The 14,833-nt window shown below is 40.0% G+C and overlaps 1 protein-coding gene across 2 annotated transcripts in view; it reads left to right on the forward strand.

The window, feature by feature from the left end:
* The window catches only part of TPST1 (tyrosylprotein sulfotransferase 1), a 116,485-nt gene extending 102,671 nt beyond the window's left edge, over positions 1 to 13,814 (forward strand). For both annotated transcript variants that reach the window (XM_005224894.4, NM_001077912.1), the window contains exons 4-6: positions 7,881 to 7,931; positions 10,863 to 10,909; positions 13,261 to 13,814. In XM_005224894.4, the coding sequence (XP_005224951.1) occupies positions 7,881 to 7,931; positions 10,863 to 10,880 (69 nt within the window). In that variant the 3' untranslated portion in view covers positions 10,881 to 10,909; positions 13,261 to 13,814. The remainder of the gene's footprint in view (positions 1 to 7,880; positions 7,932 to 10,862; positions 10,910 to 13,260) is intronic.
* Positions 13,815 to 14,833: the final 1,019 nt, after the last annotated feature.

Consider the following 14,833-nt stretch of genomic DNA (forward strand, 5'->3'; position numbering starts at 1 on the left):
TAAGTTCCAATCAGGGAGGGCCCAATGAAGTTGCTTCTTCTGCTTCTCTGCTTAATCTATACTGTAAATTGGCCTCAGAAACTATTTTCGGTCCATCATCTGTAAAAATGGAGACCATTAGGAAGGAATCTCTTCATTCATTTCTTTTTTGTCCAACAGTCCATTCATCCCTGCATCCAGGATATACAGATAATTAAGGATCTGTCCCTCTCCTTAAGAAGTATGCTGAAAATAGATGTGTAACTAACTGTAGTTCAACATGATAACTACCATAAATTTAAGGCATTTGGGATGCTATGTGAACACAGAACTGGCTCTACTGGATTGTCATGTTTAAAGGATAAGTTAAAAGTTCCTAGTTTGAGAAAAGAAGGAAAAAGCACCCCAGTGAAAGGAAATTGATAAAATTATTATTGACTGTACCTGTGTGTATTAACTGCCCTTCAGTGTTACTGAAAATTATGTTCAACACGTTTACCTTTGAATAGAGATGTATTCATTCTTGCCTGGTAAGTATCCCATGGTAAAATACAGTTTCTTAATCATCCTGCATGTTAAACTTTTCTCCCCTGGATATCAATCCCCTGATGCTAAGTTTGCTCTATTTATACTGCTTTCTTATAGAGGTTCCTATGTCACATTTATTACACGTTCCCAATTCAATTTACGTTCCGATTCATCTTGTCCAGCCTCACCCAAAAGTCAATACACTTTTTCTTAAAAACCTTTTTGGAGGAGTAGATGATGCTTATGAACTGATGAATATATTTCTTCTTGATATAGGGAATGTACTAATAGCACTTGTCCATTGTTTGTAACACACAATTGTTGAATGCTGCAGAAACCCAGTCTGAGGTTTGCAAAGCTGCCAGAATACTTTTAAGACAAATGAGAATATGTAAACATGCATGTTATCAGCTGTTTCATGTTTGTATTTTAGCGATAATAAGTCTCTAGTGGGCCAGAAGAGCCCAGTGGGATTAAAGATGTAAATTTCAAAATCTAGATTCCTTTCTGCATTATCATATCTGGCTGGAGTTGTGTTTTCTCTGCATGTGAAACTAACATTGTTTCTTGAGGGGAAATGCTCTTTATATTATTAAAAATAGTGAACTGCATAACAAAATAAATAGCGGGCCATGCATGGACCAATGGTGAAAGTTTGTCGTTAACTAAGAAGTAATCCAATTCTGTGCACTTGAGCGCTCTTGGAAAGAGGATGGAAAGAAGGAAGAAGGCAGAAAGGAGGAATAAATTAGATTTGAGCTTACAGTGAAATTTGAATTCATAACCAGAGGTTATAAGACTAATCTTTTAACCCTTGGAATGTGTGTGTATGTATACACATATGTGTATATACATGCACACACTTTGAAGAAAACAATGAGCAAAAGTAGCACTTTAAAATCTGCAGTGCATGTAGTATGGTCATTAGTATGTGTTTCTGGACGTTGTTTAAAATTTTCTTATTTTGAAAGAATGTTTTGAGTTAAGTCATTGTTCATCTTGAGTACCCAAGCCAGAAGAAACAGACTTTTGTGACCTAATCTCAGAAATAACATTCATCACTTTTGCCATATTCTAGTTGTTAGAATCTAGTCACTAGGTCCAACTCACACTTAAAGGAAGGGAATTACATAGGTCTTAAATACCAGACACAGGGATCATCAGGGAATGTGGCCACAAACACTTTTAGCATGAAAATAATTTAGAAATAGTTTCATATTCTCCATAAGATCAAGCCAGATTCAGAATTAGGCCTCATAACATGTCTGCCACCTTTTCCTGTAAATTGTAGACGCTTGACTGTCTGAGATCCTTGGGGAACCCATCATTCTAGAAAGTCAGGTTTCTGGGTAGATGTGTCTCATTTAGGACCAAACCTTAATATTTTGATGTAGAATTCCTCTGCATTTTGATGATTTATTTCATTACCTTCTTACGTAAATTATTGATCATAATTTGAATTTTTATTTCATCCAAAGGAAATTACTGTTTGTATTAGAAAATGCCCATCCTCTCTTTATATAGGATATGGAACTGTGGGTCCCTTTCTTAAAGAACTCAAGGCTTCCTATCTGCCTTTTACAATTTCTGTGTCTTCCTTTGTTTCATTTGTCACTTCTCAGTTATCAGTACTTGCCCATTACCTTCCTGTTTGCTGTATCTGATTGCTATAGGTTGAAACCAGATAACTTGTGATGGTTAAAAATGTGTATAAAGGAAAAGGGACCTAAAAGACTCAATTAAATAGAAGACTCAATCTTCAGTCTGCAGGTATGTTAATGACATCCATTTTAGCTCCATGGAGACTTCTGTTTACGTCTTAATTGTAAACTATTACTATAGGTGAGGCTGTGGTAGCAGGTGAAGTGGTACTGGGCATGGCTGGTCAGCTTCTAATTAATCTTGTAAGAAAATGGAAAGTGGCCTGAGGACAAATAACAAGAAGATGCATTGCTTACTTCAGTCAGTATTCAGAACCTCTTCTTTCTTGGGTTTTTGAAGCTTCACAGGCAGCTTAGATAACTTCTCTTCTCTTCTCTAGCTTTGTACTCTAGGTGATCCACAACTGAAGGGTTTGCTTATAACGGAGTTGGTGATACCTCACTCCACGAATTTGAATCTGACATTAGTCAGAGTCACTTGACTTCTAAATACCACTTTTTAAAATTTTCCTTCTCTGTCATTGGTGGCCTCTTCTCAGTCTTTGCTGGTTCTCCCTCTTCTCCTCGACCTCTTAATGTTGGAATACCTCCATGCTTCAGTGTTAAGCCCTCTGCTCCCTCTCTCTACCCTGAGCACCTAGGTCATCTCATCAGGTATCAAGTTTTAAATACCATCTATAAGTTGATGATTCTCAAATTTATATATCCCAGCACAGACCTCTTCCATGAATCCTAGATTTGTATTTCTGACTACTTGACATTTTCATGTATTGTCCAGTAGATGTCTCAAGCTTAACATTTCCAAATTAAACCCCTGAAAATCTGTTATATCCCAGAACCTTTCCCAGCTGAGTTGATGGCAACTTCATATTTCCAGTTGGTAGTTGCTTAAGCCAAAAACTTTGTCATCCTTGACTCCCTTCTGCTCTTTATCTTTCCACATCTAGTCTATTAGGATATCTAGATATAATTAGGGGGGAAAATCCACAAAGGTACTGCTTTGCACCACCTCCACCACCACCTCCCTGTCCTGTCTAGATTACTGCTGTTGCTCCAGACTCTGTCCTTTATCCTCTGCAGACTAACAGAGCAATTAAGATGACCCTTTTAAAATGGAAGTTCAATCATGGTATTTAGTAACTTGCCATTTTACTACAATGGACAAATTAATGTCTCTGTGCCTCACAGTTACTTCATCTGTAAAAAGAGAATAATACCTCCCTCAGAGGACTGTGGGATTAGATAAGGGGAAACATGAAACGCATGCTCAGCACCAACCTGATGCAGAGAAAATCAAATTTGCCTGCTGTTGTTATTTTTATTTCCAGTGCACCCTCTAAATCAGAAGCCTACTTTTGTCTCCTTGTTTTGCAGAGCTTGAGGTGGGAGGGTTCTCTAGGAACGTTTAGATTCTGTGTACCTAGCTCATTTCTGTCTAGTAAAATCCTCAGTTCATTAGTACCAGAGGATAGAATGTCCAGAAACACTATTCCTTTAGCCAGAGGAAATTCCATTTCTAACTTCGCTGTTTTTATAAGTGATTCTGTACTTGGTTTCCTGCACTAAATAGAAATTGCTTGGTCAATAGAAAGTTCCTAACTTCTGTCAGTACCATAGCTCCTAACTTTTGAAGCATTTTTTTCCCTAAAGGATAATGAGGAGACACAGTTTCCCACTTATTTGTTGATTGAGCCTTTTGTTTGATGTCTTATCCTGACCCCTTTTTGTTTTTTTTTATTAAATTGCGATATCACATATTTAGGGTTTTGGTGTGTTTTTTTCCCCTTTCATATGAGCCTTACCTCTCTGAACGTATTGATTCCTGGAAGACACTTATAATATTTAATATTCCCACTCATATTTTCTGTTATGTCTTGCTGGTTTTTACAACAAACCAAAAAGAGAAGGAAGAATTTAACGATAAGAATTTTCCAATAGTAATAAGATGCAGAGCGTAGTATAAAGGGAGAGTGCTGAGCTGGGGACTTCTGAGCCTCATTCTGCCACTGACTAGCCATTTGACGCTGTGGGCTTGTGTTGCACCTTCTACTTGAATTCTAGCAGAAGAGGCTGAGAGAAAGAAGACTCGGTTCCTGAGAGGATGTGAGGAATATAAAAAAAGTTTGTTAGGGACCAAACCCGCTAACAGTGGAAGGGGTACTGGAGCAAACATGCTGGTTTTGGTTCATAAAGGACCCAGGGTGCAGGACCTTAAGCCTGAGCAGCTTATGCCCAGGGCTTGGAGAGGGGGGCTTCGGACTCAGTTCTCTGAATAGAGGGAGAAGGAAAGACTTGAGAATCTTGTAAAAAGCAAAAACAAAAAACCTATTCTGATAACTTGAGCCCCTGTTTTGATATAGTGTCTGCTTGCCCCACAGATAGTAGACAGAAGCACCGTGAAGTCAGTGTTAGCATGATATAGACACTTACTATGTCAGAAGGCTGGAGCAGTAATACAGTGTTATATGTCAGTTGTATCTCAGTAAAACTAGGGGGAAATGAACAGAACTGGAACAATCTCTGGACTCTGAGGCTGGGGTAAAGCAAATAGGATTCTTACATGTAGATTCTTTGGAGAGCAGTTAGACCAGCTCTCCAGTGACCTGGGACTGTTTGAAGATATGAAGGAGATGGAGGCAGCTTTTGAGACCCTCCTAGCAGCTGCACTGTTGTTATCCTGCACACCTACCTCAGTTTCCAGTGTGATGCATTGCTAAAGAAATATCAAGTCTCTTTGTGCTTTAATTTAGGCTTCCTAGGACTGTAGCAGAGACCCTAAAGAATAGACTAGGTTTTAGAAATTGCAGAGGAAGAGACAGGAAAAAAGTACATCCATTCTCTGAGTCTCAGAAGGCATACTGCTACTTTTAGAAGTGAAAGTCATCTTATACCCAAGTGAAATCCTTTAAGTTAGTAGGCTTTAGTATTCACCATTTAAAAGGTTGTTCTGTGCTCAGAGGTGCTACCCACTGACTCTTCTCAGTAACAATCCATAGTTTCTTTCTATAGTTTCTCAACAGTTATCAAAGCTCTTGCTGATGGAAACCTTCCTCACTTGATTAACATGAATAGTTCCCAATTTTTTGCCATTGTTGACAGTGTTGAAAGAGACATCTTTGTACTTAAATAAATTGTGTGTGTGTGAAAGAGCAAGCCTAGTAAATTCTTAAGCTACTGGCTTAATTTGTTCAGTTTTTTTTTTTTTTGAAGTATAGTATATATACAGAAAAGTATACAAACCACAGCTCAGTAAATATTCACAAAATGCACACATGTTTATAATCACTACCCATATCAAGACAGAAAATCATCAGCACCCTACAAGCTTCTCTCATCCTTCTTCCCAAGCTCTGCCACCCCACTCTTCCCCACAGTAAACACTATCCTTATTTCTAACATCAGAGTTGCTTTGCCTGGTTTTGAGCTTTAAAGGTTTTAAATTGAGGAACTTGCCTGGTGGTCCAGTGGTTGAGAATCTGCCTTGCAATGTAGGGGACACGAGTTTGATCCCTGGTTGGGGAACTAAGATCCCACATGCCTTAGAGCAACTAAGCCTGCATGCCACAACTAGAGAATCCATGCCCCACAACTGAAAGATCCCGCATGACACAACTAAGACTCAGTGCAGCCAAATAAATAAATATTAAAAAACTTTAATGGAGACACATGTTATATTATTTTTTGGAGATCTGGCTCTTTTCTCATCATTATGTATTGGGATTCATCTAGGTTGTTGGTATAGTATTAGTTCATTTCTAAAACTTCAGGATAGTATATCATTATATACATAAACACATTTATTTGTTCATTCTAACTGCACTGCTCTGCAGGGCCACCTTTGTCATAAACCATTTATCTGTAAATGAGGGTCTGTTTCTGGATTCTTCATTCTGTTTCATTAATATATGTGTCTGTCTTTGTGCCAAAACCTTACTGTCTTGATTATAGGTATATTTTTTGTATGTATGTGTTTTTTGTATGTTTTGTTGTTGTTCAGTTGCCAAGTTGTGTCTAACTCTTTGCAACCCCATGGACTGCAGCACACCAGGCTTCCCTGTCCTCCACTCTCTCCTGGAGTTTGCTCAAGTTCATGTCTGTTGAGTTGGTGATGCTATCTAACCATCTCATCCTCTGCCTCCCTCTTCTTTTGCCTTCAGTCTTTCCCAGCATCAGGGTCTTTTCCAGTGAGTCAACTCTTTGCATCAGGTGGCCAGTGTATTGGAGCTTCAGTTTCACCATTAGTCCTTCCACTGATTCAGAGCTGATTTCCTTTAGGATTGACTGGTTTGATCTCCTTGCAGTCCAAGGGACTCTCAAGAGTCTTCTCTAGTACCACAATTCAAAAACATCAATTCTTTAGCACTCAACCTTTTTATGGTACAACTCTCACATCCCTACATGACTACTAGAAAAACCATAGCTTTGACTGTGTCTTTGCTTTTTAATACGCTGTCTGGTTTGTCATAGCTTTCCTTCCAAGAAGCAAATGTCTTCTAATTTCATGGCTGCAGTCACCATCCTCAGTAATTTTGGAGCCCAAGAAAAGAAAAACTTTTACTGCTTCTACTTTTTCTACTTTCCCTGCTTCTTTTGTATGTTTAATGTAACTTAATTATAGCTGAAAATAATGTCTTAACTTCCCTGGTGGCTCAGACAGTAAAGTGTCTGCCTACAGTGCAGGAGAACTGGGTTCAATCCCTTGGTTGGGAAGATCTGGAGAAGGAAATGGCAACCCAGTCCAGTATTCTTGCCTGTAAAATCCCATGGATGGTGGAACCTGGTAGGCTACAGTCCATGGGGTCACAAAGAGTCGGACACGACTGAGCAACTTCACTTTCAATAATGTCTTAATATATTTTAGAATAAGTCCTTCCACCTTGTTCTTTTTAAGATTACCTTGATAATTTTTGACCCTATGCATTTCCACAAAACTTTTATAATCAGCTTGAAATTACCCCTCCTTCTTCCCCCAAAAAGCATGCTAGAGTTTTTATTGGAAATCCTGTGAGGAGAATGGACAGCTTTATTATATTGAATGTTACAATCCCTGAAAGTGATGTGCCTATCTGGTCTTTGATTTCTGTCAATAATATTTTATGGTTTCCTATGTAAAGATCCTACACATCTTTTTAAAAACTATTCCCTAATTATTGCTGCTTTTAGAAACATAACTTTACATATTGAAAAGTGCAAGTTTTTAATTATAAGATTTCATGAGGTTAAAAGTATATATCATTTTAAGAACCACCTAGTATTCAAATTACTATGAGAATATTGGGTACATTAAGAAAAGTAAAGCTGGAGATTTCAGAAGGAAATCAAGAGGAACCTGTTCCTAAATTATGTGAATTCTTTGTTGGATGCTGGAGAGAAATGGCCAAGGGCTTACTTTCTCAGCTATTAATAAAATAATTGGAACTTGGAATATTAGGATTCTTTTCTTTCTTCTTCAGAGACTCTAAGCCTTCTCCCAGGCAGCCCATATTTGGGAGCACCTAGGGAAGAGTAGAGCAGGTGGGGTCAGAGTGAATAGAAATTTCACTCAGTCCTCAACTCTGGCTGCTCTTGAACTGACAGACTTCCTTCCTATTCCAAAACTCACCAAGAATGAAGCAGTGAACCCACCCACCATCAGGCAATGCAAGCTTCCCAAAGCGATGATGACAGTGAATATTTCCTTAAACTTATACTTGGCTTTTATTTTTTTTCTAGGTCTATAAAGGAGAATTTCAGCTTCCTGAATTTCTTAAAGAAAAACCTCAGGTACTGTATCTGCTTCCTCCTCTTGGTGTAATAATAAATGGGCTCTTGCATTGAAGTCATCCTCTCAATGAGATAATGATATATGCTGGGGGTAGAAAGACTGGCTCCTGGTAATTGTTGACAATCACTTAACATAATCTCAATTTCAGAGGGCTCAGTGTCTTCTAAAGCTAGGGAAATAATTTATTGATAACTAAAATCTGATTGCTTGAGGTCACTCACAAACCACACAGCATCCCACAAATAAGGAACCTGCCTTGGTGAGTCTGCTCCAGGCTTCTGACACCTTACTTGAAATAATAATGTACAGCCACCCTTTGTTCGTATTACATGTACATCATTGCCTTTTAGTTTTCCTCATTTGGAGCCTGGAAGACTTATGAATACATGTTACACACTGCCATTGGCCTTCAGCTACCAAGTTCACCAAGCTGGGAGTGGGTGATGTGAGTTTGAAGCTTATAACTTTTACTTTTTAAAAAAATTAAAGCAGATCCAGAGATCTCCTTGTCATGTTACACTATCACTCTCTTGGATTCCAATATTGTTTCTTGAGTTGAAGAGGAATAGGTGATGTTATGGCCAACAGATGTAGAGTAGCCCAGAGTGTCCTGCGAGAGCGTATCTCCTGCCATTCCTGTGTAGTCATAGGAAGAAGTCAGTGACTATTGCCTGAGCCGAGAGAAAACGTCCCTGTCCAGCATGGTGATAATGCATGTTGCTTCCAGGTTGCTACTTACAGCAATTAGCTTGTTAATAGGAAATGAGGACCCAGCACTGAATTCAGTCGCTAAAAGTGTTCCAGATCTGGGTTGTTGAGGGGAACCTCACAGACTGTATGAAGTCGTATTGCCTGAAGCAAGACTAGAGTAAACAGGCTTTTCTCTAAGAGTAGCTGTATCTCAACCAAGGTTGAAAACTCTGTCTTCTCAGATCCTTGTCTTAAAACAGCCATTAATAATTGATACATATTACTTGAGTATTTTAAACTACTTTCATGGTATATGCTATGCTAAGTTGCTTCAGTTATGTCCGACTCTGTGTGACCCCATAGACAGCAGCCCACCAGGCTGCCCCGTCCCTGGGTTTCTCCAGGCAAGAATACTGGAGTGGGTTGCCATTTCCTTCTCCAATGCATGAAAGTGAAAACTGAAACTGAAGTCGCTCAGTTATGTACGACTCTTAGCGACCCCATGGACTGCAGCCTACCAGGCTCCTCTGTCCATGGATTTTCCAGGCAGGAATACTGGAGTGGGGTGCCATTGCCTTCTCTGATGGTATATGGTTATTAACAAATATTTAATTTTAATCCATCCATCCATTCATTTAATTTATTCAACAACTGTCTACTGAATTACTTTTATGTGTGAGAAATTGGAATGTGTCCTCAAGAGTCAGAGGGAAAAGAGATCTTCTCAAGGGGACTCCTGGTCTATCCAAAGACTTTGGTCAACTTTTGCAACAAGGGGGCACAGGGGCCCTGAGCCTTGGCTGGGCAAGGTGCACCAGAAACCTGGATGAATTCATGAACAAGTGGTCACTTACAGGCTATGGCAGCTGGAGCCAGAGAATAATCCAAGAGGCACTCTTAAAGAAATGTCCAATCCAAAGGCTGTTTTGTGTAATAAATCTGAAGGAGTCAAGAAAGGGACTTTGAGACTGAAATTAATGGGACAGCCCTGATTCACAGCATACATAAAAATCCTTTCCAGGTTGATTATAGAACTCAATGTGAAAGGCAAAATAATAAAGTGTTTAGGAGGCAATAGAGAATATCTTTATGACCTTAAGAGGGAAAGATTTCTTAAACATTATAAAAACTACTAATCATTAATTTTAAAATGGATAAGTTGGACTACATTAAAATTGAGAATGTTTACTTATTAGAAAGCATCATATAAAAAAGTACACCTTAAGTAGAAGAATATTTTGAAACAAAGGATTCATCAGTATAGAGAATTTCTGTAATAAATAAGGAAAAGATAACAAAAAATAGAGTAAAAGGCTTAATATGGGCACTTCAAGCCCCCTGTTCAGGTTAGTTTCATTTAATGCATCACATAGGTACTTAGAGCCTATAAAAGGCTTTGATTTAACTCCTAATAAAGAGAAAACTGAAGTCCACAGAACCCTCACATTTGATCTTTAGTTAGAATTCTCATAGAACTCAAGAAAGCACTGTACTTAAGGTTACAGTTTTGGAAATTCCCTGGCATTCCAGTGGTTAGGACTCAACGATTCCACTGCCAGGGACCCAGGTTCGATCCCTGGTCTGGGAACTAAGATTACACAAGCCTTGCAGTGTGGAAAAACAACAACAAAAAAGATTATAGTTTTACTATAAAGGAAACAAGTCAAGACCAACCAAATGAAGAAACACATAAGACAAGGTCTGGGAAAGTCTCAGGCTCAGAGCTTCTGTGCCCTTCTCCGAGGTGGGCGGGTACGTCTCCCTCACAGCACATCCATGTGTTCACCAACCAGGGTGCTCCACTGAACTTCAGCATCCAGAGTTTTTGTTGAAGTCTAATTACATAGGCATGATTGACTCACTGTCGTAGAATTGAACTCAATCCCCAAAGTCCCCTACCCAGAAGCTGGGCTGGGTCAGGGCCCCAGCCCTCAAATCACAGGTTGGTCTTCCTTGTGATCAGCCCTCATACTGAGTCATCTTATCTCTTAGCAGACACTCAGGTATAATCTAAGGGGCTCATAAATAACAAAGACATTCATGTTACCTGGAAAATTCCCAGGGTTTAGTCTCCCTACTAAGAACCAGAGACAAAAGCCAGTCTTCTTTACTGTCAGCAGTAGCAGACAGAATTCATTAAGAAGTCTAATCAGAGCCTGCAAGCTACATCTGATATTTCAACAAGAGCAGTCATTTCTCATGCTGACCGACTTTAAAACATCTTTTGCTTCCTTCCACAGTCTGAGCAGGTGGAGTAGCAGAGCCAGAAACCTCTTACATACATGAGGTGAGGTTGGGGACACTGCTGGCCTGGACCTTTGGGTTTCATTCTCGTAGGAGGCAGCGCAGTGGGGTGGGGAGCACAGCTCTGAAGTCCGTTCACCTGGATTGGAATCTTGACTGTGTTTGGCACTGAGCAGACTACTTAACTTCTGTGTGTCTTAGTTTCTTCATTTGTAAAGTGAGGACAATGTAAATAAGAGATTGGTAGAATGAACCATAGTAATGTCTGCCAGAAGCCTGACACACGGCGAGCACTCAGTGTTAGTTGTTATTTTCAGTATGAGGAGGGGTGTTAAATGGTAAAATATTTTAGCTGAAGAAACACCCTCAACCACCTGTTTTCTGATAAGGAAACTGATCCTAGAGAGACCAGATTATCGGTCAAGGTCACATCACAGGTCGGAAGAACCCAGTGGTAATGAGCACCGTCTTCTGACGTCCAGCCAGGGATTCTTTCGCCACCCATGTTGCTTCCTCTGTGTGCGGCATGTGCCAACATTTTTGCACTAATACTTTTGGGAGTTGCTTGGTTGGTTTTTCAAGTCTGCCCTTGCTGATGTTAATGCATTATGGTGTTATATGTTTATAAGCCATGTTGTCTTGTAGTTAAGGGCTACAGTGTGGGGCAGGCCTTCTTGGCCTCCTTTCTATCCGAGTGATCATCAGGTACATGTCTTGGATTCCAGTGGCAAAGCTGGTTCTGAACCTAGACCCCCTGACATGGCTGTTCAGACCTCACACCACTCTCCAGATTTTAAGATTCCATTTTGGTCTGAATAATGTGGTTATGTTGTAGACCAGGGGTCCCCAGCCTCTGGGATCTAATGCCTGATGATCTGCGATGGGGCTGATGCAATAATAATAGAAATGGAGTGCACAGTAAATGTAATGTGCTTGAATCATCTCCAAACCATCCCCCATCCCTGGTCCATTGATAAATTATCTTCCATGAAACCAGTCCCTTATTTGCTTGTTGAGGTCCCTGGTGCCAAAAAGGTTGGGGACCATTACAACCATTTGGAACTTGAAAAGCTTTCATTAAAATCTAATTTTTGTCATAGTTTTGTTTGCTGTTCTGTTTTTACTTTATATAATAGCCATGTATTGACTGTGTACTCCATACCAGGCATGAAATACCAAGCATCACATATATATAGTATATAAATAATATATGATGAATGATATCTTTAAGATCTATGAATTATTCATATATATATATGCACACACATATATATGAATGATTTCATTCAAGTCTGGCAAGTAGGTGGTATTTTTTCTGTTCTACTGATGAGAAAACTGAGATTGAAAATTCAGTCTGAATAAGAAACTTTTATGACGTGCTGTGTATTAATAGATTACAGATAGAAAAAAGTGAATACTGCTATACCATGTCAAAATTACCAATGATAATGAATTTATACTATTCATACTCAGTGGGCATACAGGTATAGCAGCATTTATCAGGCCTTGTGTAATTTTGTTTATTCAAAATATTTTCAAAAGTATAGATGAGAGACTTCTCTGGTGGTCCAGTGGCTAAGACTCCATGCTCCCAACACAGGGGGCCCAGGTTCAATCCCTGGTCAGGGAACTAGATCCCACATGCCGCCACTGAGTTCGAAAGTTCAAATGCTACAACTAAAGATCCCACGTGCGACAACTAAGACGCAGTGCAGCCAAAAAAAAAAGTATAGATGAATTCCTTCCTGGAAACATTCATACAGGGATGCATTATCTACCAGCTGTTTTACAGGTCAGATGACTCCAGCTTTGAGTTACCACTACAGCAGCAATACATCCTGTTTGCTTGTCGAGGCCTGTAGTGGCCCTCATGCAATGAGAGAAGAACTCAGGAGAAGCTAGGAAGACACCAAGGTATCTCAAGACAAATCATAGTCTTTCATCTTGTCTTTGGGATCCCTTTGGTGTATGAACAGCAGTCAGTGTATCTCCTAAAGTTTGCTTTAAAGAACCTCAGTATCCACCTTTTGATATTAAACAGTCAGCATTCAACCCCTGGACATTTGACATCCCTGTCAAATGCCCCCAGAGTTGCTTCAGTTGCAGACGACAGTTTCAGTCATTTGGAAGTGGGCAGGAACAGCCCTTGCTTTGGCTTCCATCCTTTTGTTTTGCATATCAAAGCTCCTGGCAGGCAGCTAAAAGCATCCCAAACTGAGGGAGAGTGTGCCTCTCCAGTAGTCCTTCTGAAGCAGCTGTTCTCAGTGGTCCATCCCCCTGCTTGTCTCCCCTGCTGTGCTGGGCTCACAGCTGGAAAGGAAGTGGTGTCGTGCAGGGAAGAACAAAGTGAGATTAGAGTACACACCTCTAATGCATTCTGTTTGTCTGCCCTAGGGAAGACTGCTGCCTTTTTGGCCACAGAGAAGTTTCTAGGACTGGCTGTCCCCTGCTGAAATGAGTGGAGTGTATGTAGCATGCCTACATCTCCTGCTTATTTGCTGGTCTCCTTCCCCCGAGAGGGTGGGATGTCAGCACACGTTAGGACCCTCCTGAGTGACCTGCTTCCCATGTACAGCGCTCTCGATCCTAATTACATGCACAGCCCTGCGGAGAAGGAACCCAGCTGGGATGTGTGCTTTCTGTTAAAACTGCTCTGGCCCTCATCTTTTCTTACCAGAGTCCAAACTTTGTTTTCAAGGGGAAGGTTTAAAAATGGGATCCTGTAAGCAAAATTGGGCAGTTTCATCTTGGACTAGGTTGTCTGTACATGTTCTAATGTTTTGTAGAACACTCGTACCTGTTGAAATGTTTGATGTGTGGATAATGTTAAATGTCTTAATTATTTAAATAATTCATTGTATTGTTTCTGAGAAGTTGAATTACCACATACATTTACAACTTGATGACTTTTGTATTTTATTTTTCAAAATAAAAGCTTTAAATGTGAAGCAGTCTGCTAGTTTACATGTTTTCATTGCCGTGATTTTAGAGAAGCAATAAGACATATCAGATGATGATCTAAGAAACCAAAGTTTCTTCAGTTGCTGTATTTCAGATATTCTGAGTGGAGTTTTTGCTGTAATTTATTTCAGAGAGACCCACTACCATCCTTTTGTCTCAGAATCCTGTTCTTTTGTTTCCTTCTCAATTGTCTGGTGTCCATAAAGTCTAATTTCAGAGAGACTTCCCCTGATGCCCTTTCTGCCAACCTCATTCACAATATAATCTTATCACACTTTGCAGTGTTTTTAATTTGCAGTTTTTAATGTTTCTTGACTTCTTAAATTGTCTCTTACATTAGATGGTAAGATCCTAGAAGGCAGAGATGTGTCTTTTTGTGTCCATTTTTGTACCCCTGACACCTAGCAAAATGTCTGGCACATTGTAAGAACCTAGTAAAATATTTGGTAAATGATTAATCTTCCCAGAAGCCTCTAACATATCAGTTTCAGATGAAGAAACAGAGGCTGGCCTAGTCAAGTCATTTACGCGAGGCCCCTCAGCTAGTGCCACGGACATGGTTTCAAGCCTGACCCTACAATCCTTCTTTCTGCTCCACTCCCCTAGCCCTGTCCCCTTCAACTGAAAATGAATCCTGCTGCCAGAGCAGTCCTTTGTTCAGCACTGTGTCTTAAGTCACTCTTTTGTTCAAAAACCTTTGATTCTCTAATGCCTCACACATGACATCTGAACTGTTCTGCCTCCACAGTGTGGCCTTGGCACCCCTTGTGAACAGTACACTTCCTCCCTGGGCCCTTACACTATTTTCTGCTGCTCTCAGATGCCCAGAAACCCAATCCCTCTCCTGTCTCCCTGGGAAATCCCAGCTCTGTTATGGGCTCAGCTGTCTTAAGTCCCATTGCTTGTTACTGCTCTAGTTACTGCTCCAGCCTCCAGAAAGCAATAAAATCAGCTTTAGCATAATGTAATTCGTGTTTTTGTTTTTTCCTTATTTCCTGTATTAGTC

This window comes from Bos taurus, chromosome 25, assembly GCF_002263795.3.
Source record: "Bos taurus isolate L1 Dominette 01449 registration number 42190680 breed Hereford chromosome 25, ARS-UCD2.0, whole genome shotgun sequence".
Lineage (NCBI taxonomy): Eukaryota > Metazoa > Chordata > Mammalia > Artiodactyla > Bovidae > Bos > Bos taurus.